The 19,654-nt window shown below is 38.5% G+C and overlaps 2 protein-coding genes across 3 annotated transcripts in view; one reads left to right on the top strand and one right to left on the bottom strand.

Annotated features, from left to right (window-relative positions):
- Positions 1 to 400: 400 nt before the first annotated feature.
- Positions 401 to 19,654, top strand: part of LOC135748893 (GTPase IMAP family member 4) — a 28,160-nt gene continuing 8,906 nt past the window's right edge. Inside the window, exon 1 of the mRNA XM_065267213.1 lies at positions 401 to 484. Within this exon, the coding sequence (XP_065123285.1) occupies positions 451 to 484 (34 nt within the window). The 5' untranslated portion in view covers positions 401 to 450. The remainder of the gene's footprint in view (positions 485 to 19,654) is intronic.
- spsb4a (splA/ryanodine receptor domain and SOCS box containing 4a) overlaps positions 5,019 to 19,654 on the bottom strand; it is a 75,229-nt gene continuing 60,593 nt past the window's right edge. For both annotated transcript variants that reach the window (XM_065267192.2, XM_065267187.2), the window contains exon 3: positions 5,019 to 6,029. In XM_065267192.2, the coding sequence (XP_065123264.1) occupies positions 5,902 to 6,029 (128 nt within the window). In that variant the 3' untranslated portion in view covers positions 5,019 to 5,901. The remainder of the gene's footprint in view (positions 6,030 to 19,654) is intronic.

The raw sequence follows: 19,654 nt of genomic DNA, 5'->3' as shown, positions 1-19,654 counted from the left end.
GACAGTGTTCAGCTGAAGAAGGGAAGTCATCATCTGGTAGGAGGGTGAGAAATTGAGATATTTTTTAAGGTTTTACATAATCGCGTTCCAAGGTTATGCCTCAAAAATAATGTGGTGTACTCTTGGACTTCCTTTTGGAATAGAAACCCAATTAATGATGCATGAATGGGAAATCTGCAGCGAGAACATGAAAACAAAAGGTTGCGTCTCCTAGCACAACAGATTTGCTGGCGCTCTGGTCTTTTACCCTAGGTAACGTTGTGACCCTTGTAGGCCAGGATGCACCTGTGTGTTGAAGCGGAGGTCATTTAGGACACAAAGATCTTTTCAACAGACCACCAATATCCACAGCTCCCTATTTATTCTCTCTCTTTCTCTCTCTCTCACATCCACAGGGAAGGAAGCGCATCGAGGATGTCTCGCCCATCTCCCAAGGCCTCTCAGTGGTAGATGAGCTTCAGGCTTACCCTGCTTTTTAAACCTGGTATGTAAAGGAAATGGCCACTGGCCCATGTCTACATAGCATATGGAGAACCGCACTGGGAGGAAATTAACACAATACTCATTTCCAAGAGTTCAACAATCGCCTGCTAATGATGAAGGACGTAAACATAAACAATGTATTATTACACAAACGTCAATGCTTCAGTCGTAAGACTGGAACACACTGAACCGTTTGTTCCTTTTGGTCAAACAAGTTTGTTAATGATTTAAGACAAGATTTCGGAGAATCGAGGATAGGGAGGTTCAAGGTCCTGGCTCCAACCGCAGCCCTTCGTTCCGCGCCGGGATGCGAGCAATGCTTTGATCAGAGTCCTATCTTTGGACCTGTGCTTCCAGACCCGTGCTATTCAATTACATTTGAGCCGATTCCAAACGTGAAAGGAGAACAAGAAAAAAAGCCCATTTTCATGCTGGCGCGCGAGGATGGTGTCTTGCCGTCTAGCATTGATTTCCAATAAAATAGTCCTGAACATATCCAAATACACACTGAACTAAAACAGAACAAGATTAGACCAAACTCCCCTATTAGCTATTTGAAGTCAAAGCACATAAAATGCATTTCCTGTTATCTAAAAAAAGCTACTTTATGGTTTGTTGATTTTAATGGAAGCAGCGACACAGACGCATATACGTTTCTCCCTCAACAACATTTGCACCCATTTAACGTTTTCGAAGGAAAATGAAGCTGACTTTTAAAGGTGCAATGTGGGACTTAAGTAGGATCTATTTCCAAAAATACAATATAACATACATAACTATATTATTAGTGGTGTATAAACACCTTACATAATGAACTGTATTGTTTTTATTGTCTTAAAAATAGCCGTTTTTTTATCTAGATACACCGCAAGTCCCATTACATGGAAGTCATGTTTCTACAGTAGCCCTAAACGAACAAACAGTTCTTCAGAGTGCGTTTCGTCCATATATTGTCTCAGGCTTTTTCCGAAATAGCCCTCTATACACTCATTTACTATTCCCTACATTAATCCACTAATATAGTTAGCTCGAAGTGAATGAAAATGAGTGAGTGAATTCAGACACCTGGGGCCTCATTTATAAAATGCTGCGTAGAAACCATCCTACATTTGATCTTACTATCATTTATCAAAAATACGTATGTGTGATTCATAAACATAACATTTTCTGTGCGCACCCCTTTGTTTCACATGTGAAATTTGTAAATCACAAATGATCTTGAACTTGTGCGCAGCTGAGCATTTTCAGACCTCCACGTTTAAACAATGCCGAATGAATGTCATAGACATATAAAAGAGCGCTTGCCAATGTTTAAACCTAATTTCGAGCAGCAAGAATGGCAGTTATTGCCAAAAACCTGCACCAATTGGACAAGCAAAAGTGTGTACATCTGCTTAGACCCTGACTCAGCGCTAAGCACTTTTCCACGTTAACTCTTTCCCCGCCATTGACGAGATATCTCGTCAATTAAGAGAAAACGCTTCCCCGCCAATGACGAGATTTTTCGTCTTTCCGCAATACCGCTATTATCCACCAGGTGGTGCCCTTCCGCAACTTTTTAAACCCGGAAGTATTGCCCTATGGCAAGCGGCTGCATGTCCATGTCTGTTTTAAAGATCACTCTGAATGGGATCTCTATGAAAAGTCTGTCACAAAAATGGAATTATCTCTGCTTTTTGCTCAAAATGTGGTGTTTTTGCAGAAACCTACCCATATTCAGAAGCTGATTGCAAAAGAACCACTGAAGGTAGGATGAAAAGCAGAGGGTCTGTTATTTCATTTGGTATATTGTATGTTTATATATTTAAAGAAGAACATTTTCTGGAAGGCATTAAACTTTGGTGAAAATCATGAAAAACGCTGGTGCTGGCTGGCAACTTTTTTAAAAAACGCTGGCGGAGAAAGAGTTAAAGACACTTTTTATAAATATGGACTTTGCCGTGGATTTTTGTGTATCATCAAATCTGTGCGTACGCACGCTTTATAAATGAGGCCCCTGAGCTCGCCGGAAGCGCTGCAGTGTGGGCGCCATCTTCTGTCAAGTCACGAGAATTCATAAGGCACAAACCTTGGTGGGCGAGTTGCAGCTAGCTGTTATTGTACATGGGCTGTACTCTCATTATTGCGGTGCATTGTAGGATCAAATGAGTGCACTCGAAATCTTCACTATGATTTCGTACACCACTTAAAATTGAAGTGCACTGTTTAGGGATATAGGAAGCTATTTCGGTCACAGCCTTAGATGACGACATGTTTGTCTCATGTTTGCTACCGTAGCTTCTCCATGTGTTTCAAAATTGAGGGGTGAGCTGTTGGTTGCAATACACGATCTCACCATAGATGCCGCTAAAACCCCACACTGTACCTTTAAAGCTTTGATTGTGTTTACAGTGCACATTATAACATGTGTTCATGTTTCACGTGTTAAAAGACGCTGTATTTTTCACATAATTTATTTTTATCTGTTAAGCCCTGTTTTCACTGTCCTAAAAACGGGCTGATGTCTTTCTTTTTCTATGAAGTACCTCCTTCAGAAATACGTAACGAGTTCTGATTGTGTAGTTTTAGTGTGTTGTGATTCGATAGCAGCTTAGCTTGCCGTTAGCTTAGCTGGCGACTGACGAATTCCTGTGGGCGGAGTTTAGTAAAAAAACTGTTTTACTGACGTCATTAAAGCAGGAATTAGAGCGCTGTAGTCCAAACCGGCCATTCGCTGTAGGCTTTGAAAGGAGAATTCTGTTAAAGAAAATATATCGACTGGCAGTGAACTTTGAGCTTTATCATTTTACAGGTATTATTGATGCTATTATAGCAACATTACACACTAACTAGGGTTTAAAAATGGGATCAGAAAGAACGTGACCTTTAAAAGGAATACTGATAATTTTCTCACCCCCATGTCATCCAAGATGTTTACTTCTTTCTTTGTTCAGTCTAGAAGAAAATAAGTTTTTTTGAGGAAAACGTTTTAACAATTTAATAGACTTTTTATAGTTTCAGTGCAGTTTTAACGCAGCTTCAAAGGGATCTAAACGATCCCAACCGGAGGGATAAATACAGGTCTTATCTAGATCATCGTTTTCGGCTAGAAAAATTACTGTATTTTTTCGGACTATAAGACGAAATAACATATATAAGTCACAGTGGACTATACATCGCATTTATTTAGAAAATTATTTCACAAAATTCAAGCCGATAAACAGACATTTAATCTGGACAGGCAAGTTATTCAACTAAACAAATGCACACAGAACAGCAGGCTAAATAGTTGTCCGTAAGTTAACACAATACAAACAGTTATTTACACGATACACAATAGCATACAGAACATACCTGGAAGGCTGAATAGGCTAAATTAACAAAACAAGCCAACGCACATCAAGTTCGCAGGTTCGTCATTCCACATTACTGAATTCATTGAATTACATAAATACAGAAGCAGAATATGGCGGACTCACACGGCTGTAGACGGTAATGTTGTCTCTTGCCTCATATGTCAAAATTAATTTATACTGACTTACAAGGCGAATCTGACTATAAGACGCAGCACCATCCAGATTATGAACAAAATTGTGGCTTATAGTCCGGAAAATACGGTAAAAATGTACTTTTAAACCACAACTTCTTGCACTAGCCATGTGATATCGTAGTGCGACCTTGCGTATTGCGTAATCACATCGAAAAGGTCACGCTTTACATGTGTGAAATGCACACTTGTGGACCATTTTAAAATTAAACTGGTACAGAGACATTAATATCATTCCACATACACTGTTGAAGTTTATAAAGTCTATAAAATTTAATGTTTTCCTCAAAAAAAAAAAAAGTCTTCTCGACTGAATAAAGAAAGACATAAACATCTTGGATGACATAGGGGTGAGTAAATTATCTGGATTTTTTATTAAAAAAGTGGAATATTCCTTTAAGGCATTCTGAGGTAAACGAAACTCATGAAAACTCGCTGTGGTTCTTGAATAAACAAAAATGCGACTACATTATGTAAAGAATATTCTGTTAAAATATAACCTTGATATGTTTAATATTGACTGAGTAAGGCCACGCCAATGATTAAAATCAAACTTTGATGCTTCTAATCTCATAACTAGATTATGAAACTCTACCCTGGATTTCACAGACAAGATCACATTTGATTCATTCATCTCTCCCGTTATGTTCCACTGAAAAATAACAGCATGAAGTTTAAAAACCCATGAGGGCAGATAAATGACAGAACGTCTGGAAATCTAAAAGGAAAGCACCTGAAGTTAGAAACTGCGGTTAAAAACCTCCCACCAATCTAAACAGAGCCGAGCGTGAGAAGAATGTTCCAGTTCCTCACAGATTTAGGTTAGATAACACTTTTAGACTCTGATAGAGTCAGACAGGGAGAGAGAGACACCGAAAGCAAGAAGGTGAGTAAGAGTTGGAAATTGGGAAGGAAGGAAATCCTCTGTTGGCCCTACCTTGCTAACGAAAGCACTTCTTTTTTTTCATGTAAGAACACATCCAGAAATAAAAAAAAACCATACGCAACGTCCTTCTCATTCACTTGGCTTTTATTCACATTTCAAATATGCTAACGCTAGCAAGACCTTTACATTCCACTGTGTGCATCAGACAACCAGACTTCCATCTGAGCATTCAGACAGAATAATAATATTAATTATAATAATAATAAAAGCAGCATCCCAGTTTAAAATAGAAAGCCATGTGTGATGAGTACGATAGTGTTCATCTATGTGCCTGCTCGCACATTCAGTTCATTAAAAAGGAACTAGAACCTGATAAATAAAATCAAAGCCAAAACATCTCGAAAGAATCGTCAGAACTAGAAAAAAATTCACACGCACAATAAAATCAAGGTACAAATTCAGATAGAAAAAAGTGACTCGAGCCCACGGAGGAAGAAAATTAAAGTCGAATGCGTATATGATTGTTGGATGTATATGTGCGTATGCATAAGGTGTCCTTGCTGTCAGTTCATATATATATATATATTAATGCTCCCTGGTGTTTTTGTGCGCACGTATCGGCACCTTCGAAGGATTTGAGATGTTGACTCGAGGACAGGTGGGCCCGATCTACAGTAACATCCAGGACAAGAGCGAAAGATTATTACTGTGAGCTTTCAAAGGCATCCCAAGGTTACTGTGCTTGTGAAACTCCACCACCCGTTGTATTCTCCGGGGCGAGACGTACATCTGGAGGCGCTGTACGTGCGGTTTTATTCCTGTAACACTGTTCTCCGTTTTTCTTTCAAAGCCATCAATAATTTAAACTCATGAAAATTAACAAAACAAACAAAACTCAAATTCCACCAGTGAGCCACAATGTAAACATTTTTCCTCCGCGGCCTGATGGTGGCGTTACAGTAGCACCTCAGGCGTCCTCTCGGTGTCTCTACGTGAAGGTCTGCTCTCACTGGTACTGGAGGTAATTCTTCAGAGATTGAGGCAGAGGCAAGGTTTCGATCTCCTGTAGACGCTCACGCCCTAGAGCCAGCCGCGCTGCACGTCGACACAGGTCCATCAGAGGCAAAGGCTCCGCTGGAGGGAGAGAGGAAGAAAAAAAGCAATTGTAAGGGATACATTCACAACTCTATTCACCTTATGTTAAAATATTAGAGTTTGAAGTGCCACTAGGTCTGTAAATGTGTCATAAATTACTCATCCTAATGTCATTAGAAACTCATATATCTTTATTTAATCCTTTAAACACAACCAATGACTTGTGCTATAAGTCTAATTAAAAGATGATTCATTCACGCAACTTACATTTAAATTTACGTATGCGACTTGCAGTGCATTCAAGATATACATTTTTATCAGCATTTCAGTTGAACCCATGTAAAGACACAATGCTCTACCAGTTAAGCTACATGAACTTAATCATCTTAAAGATGGACTGGAAAGCATTTGTTCACTTCTCCCAAGAATTTGCCAGGAAAATCTAAAGCTGCAAGACTTTTGGTATATAACCTAAAAATAGTGGTGGGCGATATGGGAAATATATCATATCACGACTTCGTGATTTTGTCACGATTCTTTTCATGTTGTTTTTTTAAGACTATTTTGCCATTACTGAGCCTTAATACAGCCATACTAATGCCCCCATTTAAAAATGCAGTCCAACAAGGTAACAAATATATGCGCGGAAAGTGAGCGGACAGTACGCGTACAACAGCGCATGCATGAGAAAATATTGAGACAGGACACTCCACTACAAACAATTACACAAATGAAATATACAGCATTTGCACACACACTATCATTTTCTCTTCTTTTATTTTCAATTCTTCCAAGAACAGAAAGCTGCGGAGCATTTTCGTCAATATTATGTTTTATGTTTTTTTTTATGTTTTTTCTAAACTTTGTTTGAAATGGGGGATCGGCTACTTTTCTTCACTTATCCTTAATTCTTTTTAATGTACTGTAAATGTTGCAAATCAGTGCTGCCCTGACAGCCTGGTAACGTTAGAGTAATAATTTGAATAAAAAATAATTTGTATTGCATATGTGTCGTAACACGGCCATCCGCGTTAAGTATACATTGAAAGCTCCGCGGACGTGAAAAAAGGTATGCCTGGCCCTTAACTCTTTCCCCGCCATTGACGAGATATCTAGTCAATTAAGAGAAAACGCTTCCCCGCCAATGACAAGATTTTCCGTCTTTCCGCAATACCGCTATTATCCACCAGGTGGCGCCCTTCCGCAACTTTTTAAACCCGGAAGTATTGCCCTATGGCAAGCTGCTGCATGTCGGTGTCTGTTTTAAAGATCGCTCTGAATGGGATCTCTATGAAAAGTCCGTCAAAAAAATGGAATTATCTCTGCTTTTTGCTCAAAATGTGGTGTTTTTGCAGAAACCTACCCATATTCAAAAGCTGATTGCAAAAGAACCACTAAAGGTAGGATGAAACGTTTTTTTTGTTTGAAAGCAGAGGGTCTGTTCTTTCATTTGGTATATTGTATGTTTATATATTTAAAGAAGAACATTTTCTGGAAGGCATTAAACTTTGGTAAAAATCATGAAAAACGCTGGCGCTGGCTGGCAACTTTTTTTAAAAACGCTGGCGGTGAAAGAGTTAACTTGCCTTCATGTTGCGCACCCCTTGTCGCTTACTTGATGTAGGCACAAATCACAATACAACGATGTTTCTAAAAAAGTGGATCGTGGATACATTTTTATCGTTCACGATCAAATTAGTCATATTGCAAACCCCTACCTAAAAATCAATGTGTCTCATTCATTAAGCATGCATATGCCCACATTTGGGCTTGAGACCCCCAATGTTCTTTAAAGGTCCACTGTGTAGATTTTTAGCAGCAACTAGTGGTAAAATTGTGAATTGTAACCAATGGCCTTAAGGGCTGGGGTATACCCTTTTTCCGCCTCCGAATCATGCGCGCACGTGTCCGCACAGCTTTCCAAGTTTACTCCCCCCGGCTAAACGCAGACTGTGAACGATAAAAATAATTTCTTTTCCAAATTATTACTCTACCAGGCCGTCAAGACAGCACTGATTTGGTGACATTTACAGTACTTTAAAAAATTAGTATAGGTGAAGAACAGTAGCTGATCCACCATTGCAAACACTGTTTAAAACAAACAACAAGACAAGAAAGAACAGGAATCAAACATTATGATAACAAACATGCTCCAAAGCTTTCTGTTCTTGGAAGAAGTAAAAATTAAAGAAGAAAAACGATTGTGTGTGTGCAAATGCTGTCTAGTGCCTTTGTATAATGTTTGTAGTAGAGTGCACTAAATATTTTCACACGCATGCGCTGTTGTATGCGGACTGTACGTGCGATCTCAAATTTTGGGCTGCATGCGGACGGTCCCATCCTGATGACGAAAATGACATCATGCGGACGGTGCATACGCGGACATCCCTAGTATATTTTCGGCTTTAGTCCACAGCTCACCCCCCCTTCAAAGCCCATAGTGAAGCTACGGTAGCCGCAACAGGATAAACATGTCATCGTCTGAGACAACACCCTCTCTATAGAGCAGTTTGTCCATTTAAGACTAATGTAGAAACATAGCAACACAAAATGGCGACCTGCATGCAAGGGGACCCACGGTGTATGTATGTTTTTATTACCTTAAAATGAAAACTTTTATCTAGAGTTCATAATGCAAGGTCTTTATGCACCACTGATAATATAGTTGTGTATATTATATTGCATTTCTGTCAAGAGACCCTTCTAAAAGTTACACAATGCACCTTTAAATCAAGTGTATGACTTTATAGGACTCATAATATGGGCTACCTTAATGTTGTTGTGTTTTTTTTTTACTTGTAAGTTCATTAAAATATTTAAAAAATTAAATTGAAAATGAGTGTTTTAGCTTAAAAAGTGCATTTGTTCATATCCCAGTCAAGAAGTACTGATATCAAATTAATCCATTGAATGCACTGTAAGTTGCTTTGGCTAAAAGTGTCTCCCAAACGCATACAAATTTAATTTCTCCTTTGTGTTCTAAGAAAATAAATCTTAAAGGTTTTGAATGACATAAGGGCAAACGTTGAGCTTTAATCAATCAGTAAAATATTTCTTTACACAAAGTCCCAGTGGTTGTCAAGCATTTCACTCCTTAAAATAGTGGTTCAATAATAGATGGATCCTGCCACCAGAGCTCGGTATCCATCAACAGAGCTGCTGTGCCACAGAGAAACAGGCATGATGCCACATCTCTATTGACCATTAGACCTACATCAGGACCTGGTCTGATATGACTACAGATCACAGAGAACTGGCAGCAAGGGTTGGAGCCAGCCAATCAGAAAAAGCGATTGTGACAGGTTAATAGCACTAGGTATGTGAGGCTAACGATATAAGGAGGAACGGTTATTACAGTCCAGCCGCATTTTACACAATGCAGGCATCCACACTGAATATTTATAGCTGTGATGAAGTCCCACACAGTACAGTCATGAGCTATGCTTTTCTTTATCCTGGCACATTTAACTCAAGCAATGAGTATAACGGTTCTGTAAAAATTGCATTTTGGGGTTTTGCATTACGCTGTGGGTATCTGCACTGCCTCAACACAATGATGAATATAAAAATAAATAAATACAAATATACATTTGGAAGTTTATGTATACACCAGATGGTCTTTCTGCAAAATAAACCCTTGTAGAGTAATCAGGATCCTGGCATTAGGTTGGGAGTTCCTTGTTACGCTTACCGAATAAATGCGTTAATGGATATGCATTATTCAATTGAGCTGAATTTATTTTATTATGCAAGAACAAAGAGACCACTGTGTAGTACAAGAGATATTAAATTAGCATAGATATATAGGAAATGGGTTGACTGGGACAACGGACGAGTTTAAAGTTTAGTCATCATTATACTAAAACATTTAACGGCGACTGACCAATCAGAATCAAGTATTTCAGTAAGCCGTGTACCAAATAAATGATTACAACCACCACAATAATGCATTATCCTGGAGCTAAACGCAACAAAAGATCCTATCAACCAAACGCATTATTTCCTTTTACTTAGCTTGTATTTACTTCTAGCCATATCAAATGAGTTTCTCATGAAGTGAACTGGGCAGATGGCAAATGCAGATCTAGCTGAACCCAGTGGGCGGAGTTTAGGAGTGAGGGGTGGGTCAGAAATAGATGACTGACAGTGAGGTCATAAGCGACAGATGGATCACAGTCCGTACTCTACTGCAAGTAAATCACAATTTTTCATTCCCAGCCTACGCTTGAAAACACACGCACACCAGCAAGCTCAAGGTTAGCCCGAAGTCTTCGGTAATCACATAAAACACTGCAATGTGGTGAAATACACAACACGCATGGTGACCTGAGGATTCTCAGGCTGTTTCTTGTCACTACTCAATCACATTAGGGCTCTGTCTACATGTCGCTTATGGCAGCAAATCAAATTGATGTGATTTATGTGCAATAAATCAGATTACAAGGTTCCGATATGTCAATGATCCTGTTCTGTGCGTTATCAAATTGGGAATGGACTAATAAAATGGATAATAAAACAGACTGCTGCACTAGATTGATATCTTTTACTTCCAAAAAATAAATTGAAATATGAACATTTTATTGTATAAAAGAAAATAAAGCCTATTTACCATTTATTATAGGACCGTTGACTCTCTGCATTGTGTCATTACTTTCATGGGTTTATGTAAATTATTTTGCAACTTGCATTATTCTCAGTAATAATTTTCATTTGATTCTCATGAATGCAATATAGTTATCTTTTCAACAAATAATATGTAAGTACTCTGGTAAATTAAAAGAAAAATGTGTCCTAATATGTACCATAAGTTACAGAACAGGGTTTGAAATTAATACCTGCCAACCCGCCAAATGCGTGTTTAAATCAGCTGTTGTCAAATCACTAGCCAGTTAGTTTCTTAGTAAAGCTCACGTAACCCAAATCTGCACAGTTTAAGGCAAATACTCAAATTCGTGAATCATCATGGCATACTTAATACAGCATTATTGCGCAACATTTGCGCATCTCTGGCCAGGGGCGCCGTTAGGGGGGGTTCAGAGTATGCCAGGCATATGGGCCCATAAGTACGCTAGAGGGCCCCACCGTCATCACTTTTCCGTTTTTTTTTTTTTATTGTACACGTAAATAATAACACTGTAGTAAAATGTAAAGTAAATTAATATAAAACTTATGGGAATGACGTTGTGTTAAGTAAAAGTGAGACACTTTTAAAAAAACAGCGTGCAAGCATGACGATGCAATTACATATTTGGCGGTTCTGGTGGTTTTTAATTTGATTGTGCGGGTATGGATATGGGTGAGTAGGCAACATTTTGGTTTGGGATCAGTTTGGTGGGTTTGCTATGCAAAGTTACCAGAAATAGTCGACAGCCCTACAGTATGACATTTCAAGGTAAGATCTCACATGCCACTAAAAAGCGTTCATGCTGATCCCAAACTGTATGTTTCATGAAAAATAAAAAATATTTGTGTTAATAGAATATTAGCATAGCGACTGCTGATAACTATTGCATTTTAAAGACGGACAATAACTTAATAGGCGTAGTTAAAAATAGTATTTTCTAAATAAACATGAAATAGGAGAATTGTCTAAGCCATAATTGAGTTAAATTTTAAATGACTAAAAGCTGGTTTTAATGTGACAGCGAATCATTTTCAAAGTGAAAGTGATTCATTTTTATTCAGGTTTGCAACGGAGGTTTTGCCCAAAATAGTAAGTGCAGCTATTATAAACGCTATATCAGATTGTTTTTAACATGTATCCTAATAAAGAATGTCTGTTTTATATTTATGTTTGAGTTTTGTTGTGTTTAAATATTGTTGTAATGTTGTTAATGTTTTGTTTTAATTTAATTCCATTATTAAGACTCTAATATTAAACGCCATTGGGCGTTGCAATGGTTTGAAGGCATAATATGACGATACAAAGGGGGTTGTAAGACATCATTTTAAGTTTAAATTAACTTTTGTTTGCTTCAAATATTTGCTTCAAATGAATTTCGTTTAATATAATTTGTCTCTTAATTTTAATCAATGTTTTGTTGATAAGTGTTGTGAATATTAAAGAAAAAGAACATTAAAAAGAACACCGTGCATCTCATTACGTCACAAATATAAACTACTGCAATATACTACGAAATGCCAAAACATGCAGTATTATCTTTAATCGCTTTTCAAAAAACAGCCTTCAGTGCACAGAAATTAAATTTTCATGCCCATCAGCAGCACATTTGATTGCGGCATGCTTTTGACTTTTAAAATCAACGTCATATTTAAAACTTTAGACGATTGTGCTTTTTGCAATTTCTGTGTCACAGGCAAATGGCGTGCGCGTGCGAAGCGCATACTCTTAAATATCAAGGTATTATTAATTTTAATTTTGCCGGCCACGCTTTATTGTCATGAGCAGAGGACGGAATACCACACATACATACAGAGAACAGCAACATAAAGAGAATTTAAGTTATTTTGTGTTTTTCTGACGAATACAGTCAGTTCGTAAGACAATTTTAAATGGACTATATAAGATCATCAATATGAACTCTGAAGAATGAACTAGCCTATTATAGGCTAAACATAATTGTACACATTTAGCTTCTAAAACTAGCTTCCATAGATTTCCATAAATTCAGAAATGCCTCTCCATTCATTATTCTTCTTTTAGTGACCTATTTAAAATCAATTGAATGTTTTCTGCCTTTCCAGATTAAAATGGTATTCGTTTTTCGAATAAATCTTTTTTTTTTGCTTCATTCATTTATTTTTAGTTGCAAATGCGACCTGTAAAACTAAATAAACGCACTCAACTGAGTAATTTTATATAGCTACACATTATGGTATAAAAATCAAACATTCATCTAAAGGAAGGGGCCCAAAATTCTGTCTTGCATACCCCCATTGAAACTGTTCATTGCGCCCCTGTCTCTGGCTTACTTGAACACACCTGTCATTAAGGCAACAAACAATGAGTACATTTACATGCACAGAATAAGCGGATAACTATCAAAAATCTGCTTATTACAGAAAACTGTTTTCATGCGTTTACATGCAAATCAATAAGCCGGCTATGCAGACAACTGCGTTTACATGGGACTTGAAGACTTATCAGGTTTCTCGCAGGCAGTGACGTCACCGCCTATAGTACATAGTAGTCGATCAAAAAGCCAACGGCATATCTGTCTTAAGCTGTAAAGTTGCATCTCTTCTCAGGTCTTCAGAACCTGTAAATGTAACATGAGCTTCTATTTTCACAGTTTCTCTGCCAACTGCTTTAGTCCAGCGGAGACTTTTATGCATTACTTTGCGCTTACTTCAGCGTGTGACGTTTATCTTTCATACGCGGAGACATGCGCACATGGACAAAACCGTGAGAAAGCGGGTTAAGGTGTTTACATGCCACGCGAAATCGGTGTAATGAGCAAAAAACTACCTGTGCCGATCGGTTTTTGCTTACGCCTTTTATGAGCTTTCCCCGATTAAAGAAAACTGTTTTACGCGTTTACATGACCCCACTTGTTATCAGTTTATTAAGCATAATCGGCGTAAGACTGTGCATGTAAACGCACTCAATGACGCCCTGGACTCGAGAGTCAAACATAATAATATGACGATACTTAGCCGGGGTTACTAACCCTAACGTAGAAGGGAAAGTCGCCCCAAACAGCCAAGAGAAGAAGAGGGTTTAATATCAAGTGCAAGTGGCAAACTGGGCATAAATGGCTCGTCTATCAGAGCGTCTCAATCAGTTCCCTAGCTCCCTTGGCTGTGAAACAGTAAATTTATTAGGGGTGGGCAAAAAAATCGATTCTTAGATGAATCGCGATTCGGACATGGGCCGATTCTGAATCGATTCACAAATGTCAAGAATCGATTCTTAAATGTTAGTTTACAAAATAACGTCACGTTATCAGAACCAAAAGGCGGAACTCAACTGGGGGAGCGGTGATGCACACGGACAACTTAAGAGAGCGCGCCCTGCAAGAGTGCATAGCGGAGCTTACAAGAGCAGAAGAGAAAGAACACTTTAAATGCTTGTAGGACTATACTGCATATATCTTTACATTGAATTTGGGGCTGTCACCATTACTCTTTTCTTTTTGAGGAGTTTTAAAAAAAATCCTTGAGTACATGTCGAGTACTCCTTAAAATAGCGGAGATGCGGTTTCGTGAAACAAACTAGAAAATTACAACTGTATCAGAAGCATACAAATCAGCGCTATGCTGCCTCACGCTGCCTCTCTCTCCCTCTCGTTTGCTCGCTCACACACACCATGCGTGTGAATCAGCAACTGCGTGAGGCAAGAATGCGCATCCATGTGAATTTTGGAAGTTAAAGACGACTGAGCTGCAGTGGCCTGGCAAAACACATTTGAGAAGAAAGGCGCAGCAACTCAAAAAGACCTGCATGTTTCACAATTACTCCAAAAGACCATAATGACAATTTTGCGCGTGGAGCAGCAGTTGTGCGATCTACCGGCATTGCCTTTGCGATCGACGTATTGGACACTTCTGCCCTAAACCATCCGCTGACTGTTTAGATATAACATGAATATACTTCTGTAAAAATATGCACATAGTTTGTTATTCAGTCGCTGGGTGCGCTGCATTATATAAATACAGTAATACTGCCAATCACTGTGTATAATGATGATGATTAGACGCTTAACGTTCGTGGAAGTTAATGCCGGTTAACATATAGAATTAATATGTCACGTTAAATTAATATTTTTACTGGTTTTAATGTCTTACAACAGAAACAGGACATGTATGTATATAAGAATGACATTATTTATCCCTAGTTGCATTAAAGTACAGTATATGACAGTTCAGAGACTAGCAAAAGCGCAAACATTAACCTGGCTTTGAAAGCAAATGTGACGTTATGACGTCACAGATATGCAAATTAGCACGTCAAGAATCGATTCTGAATCGAATCGGGACCCTAAGAATCGATTCTGAATCGATTCATGAGGGTCCAAGCGATTCCCACCCCTAAAATTTATATCATGTACAGTGGCTCGGGCACAGGTAGGACACTTGCTCACCATACATTGGGACACTTGATGACTTATTATCCGGTGACATGCATTTTAACTGTTTCCCCGCCATTGACAAGTTAACTCTTCAATTAACAGAAAACGCTTCCCTGCCAATGACGAGTTTTCCGGCAATCTGTAGTTCCGCTATTATCCACCAGTTGACGCTCTTACTCAACTTATAAAACTCTGAGTATGTTTTGATCATCACTCTGAATGCACAGATTTGATCGTAAAGTGTGCATACGCAAATATCCACGGCAAACTCCATATTTATAAAAACTGTTTTGACGTGGGAAAGTGCTTAGCGCCACGTCAGGGTCTGAGCAGACGTACACACTTTTGCTTGTGTGATTGCTGCAGGTTTTTGGGAATAAAAGCCATTCTTGCTGTCGAAATTGGGTTTAAACATTGACAAGCGCTCTTTTTTATGTCTATGACATTAATTAGGCATCGTTTAAAGGCGGAGATCTGAAACTGCTCAGCTCCGCATAAGTTCAAGATCATTTGCGATTTATAAATTTCGCATCTGAAAGAAAGGAGTACACGTACGCATTTTTGATAAATGATCGTAAGATCAAATGTTGGATGGTTTCTACGCAGCATTTTATAAATGAGGCCCCAGATCTCTATCAAAATTATATTTTGTATGCGATTAATCGTGATTAATCTTTGCCCAGCACCATTACCCTATCGATTACATGTTAATACGAACTCATGAATAGGCAGTTTCTGAAACACCCTGTATATCAATAATATGGAGACTCAAACAATTTAAGGTCATTAAGTCATTATTGAAGACTGTGAATATGCTAAATGTTCAGTTTCCATAACAGCAATAATAAAACACCATATGTGAGAGTCTTAAGCATGTGACTCTGCACAGCATCACTCTGCACGGCATCACTGGAGTCCTTACAGAAGTTTGACAAATCATTAAGCTCCTGCTCTTGCACATCATGGACTCCACCATTAGTGCCTTATAAATGACCTCTGGTGCAGAGAGATGAAAAAGAGCTACATTTATTTCTTTCCTACAGTATTGCTATTCCAATCATTAGTACGATACAGCATTGCCTTACTTTTGCAAAAGGTCATGGGTTCGAACCCAGAGAAAATTTACTTTGCTTTAGATAAATTGTCGGCCAAATGCACAAATGTAAATATCGAAGCGACTCATTTTGTAAAACCCAGCTAATTCACACTTTATTCCCAGCGGCCAGCCTCACACAGGGTGGTCACCAGGGGCTATATTTGGTACGTGGAAGCTTGCATCAGGCCATGAAAGAAGCCACGGCACAGAGAGGAGCGTAATTCTATAAAATTATCGTAAACTGATTAATGCCTACGGCTGATTCATTAAAAGATCTGCAGCGGTCACATCAAGAGACCCGCAATCCACCCACAGAGTGAGAAAGTACATAAGCTATCATTACACAGTAAAAGCCAAATCAAAGAAGTGCAAGTGCCAAGATAGACTCGCTCTGTTATGGGCTTGTCGTGAGTAAATGCATCCACTCAGTTTAATTATCCCATGGTGTTAAATGATTCTGTATTAACATCAGATCTGTGAAGTTCATGATCTAGGATTGATCAGAAAGGCTCAACCGTAAGTTATTCATTTCAGCCTAGTCAGGCCCATTAAATACATGTATAGTTTAGTTCACCGTGCATCACTTATGATGGGTTTAAAAGCAATTTTGGATGCGGTAATGATGATGCCATGAACTGCCCTTGAAAGTGGTGACTCAGAAAACTCACATGCATTAATAATTTAATTATGTAACAGAGGATTTTACTGTACTATGCCAGGTCAAGTGTTTGAACTCGGCTAATGCAAGTGTTACTTGAGAACATGAAGTTTATTTAATAGGCTGAACAACAGCTGGACATGCATGTTTACTGGACTCCGCACGTGTCCAACAATGGTTTTATGACATGGAAATGTGCTGTACAGTATCTACGCTGTATAGACCTGGTGAGCAGATTAAAAAATGTGTTGTGCTCACTGGCACCGATCCATGAATGAGGCAGGGCAAAACAATGGGCGCATTTGAAATGGAACAGTGCCAAACTACTTCTAGTAAAAATGCATTATGTACTGTGTTCACTATGTAAACCTTTAACAGTATCAAGAATATACAGTATACAACCAAAGCACACATTAGATACTGTAACCCACAATGCAATGCAGTTTGACAAATAACCAGGAACAATTACTAAACACAGCCACTGACAAATGCAAACAACACCAACCAATCCTCGCTCCATTTAGACCACTTTTAAGGGACATTCCACTTTTTTAAAAATATGCTTATTTTCCAGCTCCATAGAGTTAAATATTTGATTTTTACCATGTTGGAATTCATTCAGCTGATCTCCTGGTCTGGTGGTACTACTTTTAGCATAGCTTAGCACAATCCATTAAATCTGATCGGACCATTAGCATTGCCCTCAAAAATAACTAAAGAGTTTCGATATTTTTCCTATTTTAAACTTGACTCTTCCGTAGTTACATCGTGTACTAAGATGGACGTAAAATATAAGTTGCGATTTTCTAGGCTGATATGGCTAGGAACTAGACTCTCATTCTGGCGTAATAATCAAGGACTTTGCTGCCATAACATAGCTGCAGCAGGCGTAGTGATATTACTTACTGCCCGGAAATAGTTTGGTTACTTATGCAGCACCTGAAAATAGTCCCCTGCTATTGAAAGTAACCAAGGGGACTATTTTCGGGCAGTATGTAATGTCACTACGCCTGCTGCAGCCATGTTACGGCAGCAAAGTCCTTGATTATGACGCCAGAATGAGAGTATAGTTCCTAGCCATATCAGCCTAGAAAAATCACAACTTTTAATTTTCCTTTGATTATTTTTGAGCGTGATGCTAATGCTCTAATCAGATTCAATGGATTATGCTAAATTATGCTAAAAGTGGAGATTAAACCCAGAAATCAGCTGAATGGATTCCAAAATGGCAAAAATCAAATGTTTAACTCTAGGGGAGCTGGTAAAAGAGCATTGGAGTGTCTCATTAACAACTTTTGAATTAAAGTATACTTAACTTTATGCTTTATATTATAGGGGCAGTTTACCGGACAGGATTTAGGTTAATCCAGGACTAGGCTTTAGATATATTAGAACATTAAAGTAGTTTTAACAATCATACATAACATAAAACAATTCTGGTCTTGAGACAAAACAATGGCACTGATATACGTTAAGATATTTTAAAATTAAGAACAAACATTTTAGTCTGAGACAAGGATAAGCCCTATCCAGGAAACAACCTCTTAAAGTCTTGAACATGCAATCTCTTAGATTTTGTGCTATAGTATGAGCTGTAGCCATCCAATGTAAAAATATTTTAAAAGAAGGTCAGGAGAGGTGCAATCACTGTCTGCAGTTCATCCCCTAAGGCTGCAATGTGTGCACGGATCCAAACACTAAGGTCGGCGTGCCTGACCCCTCTGCAGCTTTAAAAGACACATACTCTCTACAGGCAGGGTGCATAACAAAAACAGATTCCTTAATATGCAGATATGCGATGTGCTGGCCAGCATTTACTCATAAACCACCTGAGCCATTACGTTTCAATTAGTTGAATAAGTGAATCAATAAACCAATTCACTGCATCCCCAGATGATGCTGTAGGGAATTAACATTAGCACAAAGAAATTAAAATGTCTCAAAGAGCTGTAGACCAGAATCTTTTAACGGATACATAAAGCCAGATACACTAAACAACTGGGTTGAGATACCAGAGTGCTCAAAATCCCAAAATAAGTCTTTATGTACTTTTATATTACCTACAATAACTACAAACTCTCTATTTTACGGTTAGCGTGATTCCTATTAAGCATTGTTTAATGTCCCTGCTGCCAAGTGTCTTGGATTGCGGATGCAAATTCACTGTGGATCTTTTAAGGTATTAAATCATGTTTATTACCATTTGCAATGTACCAAACAAATATTAACAACCATCAAATCCGAGAACCACTCCTGGCATCAATCTCAGGCATTTACGCGGCCAAGTTCCCACATACTCAGCAAAATGGGCTGTAGCTAAATATCGACTGTGGCAGATTCCAGCCGTCCATACCAAGCCCCCATTTCCTTCGAGGCTCAAAACTGGCCCGGAGATTGGCAGAGATTACAGCTGGTGAGTAGCCGAATGGACGCAAGGTTTTGGAAGGCAAGATTAACAGCTTTGTCATTATGACAGGAGCCTGCAGGGGGCAGTGCACAGGGGAAGCTACCTTACGGGATCGGATGGTTTTGTAATAGACAAATACATCATAGGCCTGCATCTGGAAGGGGGCTTAAAGGGACACCCCAGTTTTTTGAAAATATACTCATTTTCGAGCTCCCCTAGAGTTAAACATTTGATTTTTACCATTTTGGAATCCATTCAGCTGATCTCCGGGTCTGGCGGTACCACTTTTAGCATAGCTTAGCACAATCCATTGAATCTGATTAGATCATTAGCATCGCGCTAAAAAATAACCAAAGAGTTTCGATATTTTTCTTATTTAAAACATGACTATTCTGTAGTTACGTCGTGTACTAAAACTGACAGAAAATCAAAAGTTACGATTTTCTAGGCAGATATGGCTAGGAACTATAC

The sequence above is a fragment of the Paramisgurnus dabryanus genome, chromosome 6, assembly GCF_030506205.2.
Source record: "Paramisgurnus dabryanus chromosome 6, PD_genome_1.1, whole genome shotgun sequence".
In the NCBI taxonomy this organism is placed as follows: Eukaryota; Metazoa; Chordata; class Actinopteri; order Cypriniformes; family Cobitidae; genus Paramisgurnus; species Paramisgurnus dabryanus.
The sequence above is the reverse complement of the archived record's forward strand: the minus strand, read 5'-3'. Positions and strand labels throughout refer to the sequence as shown.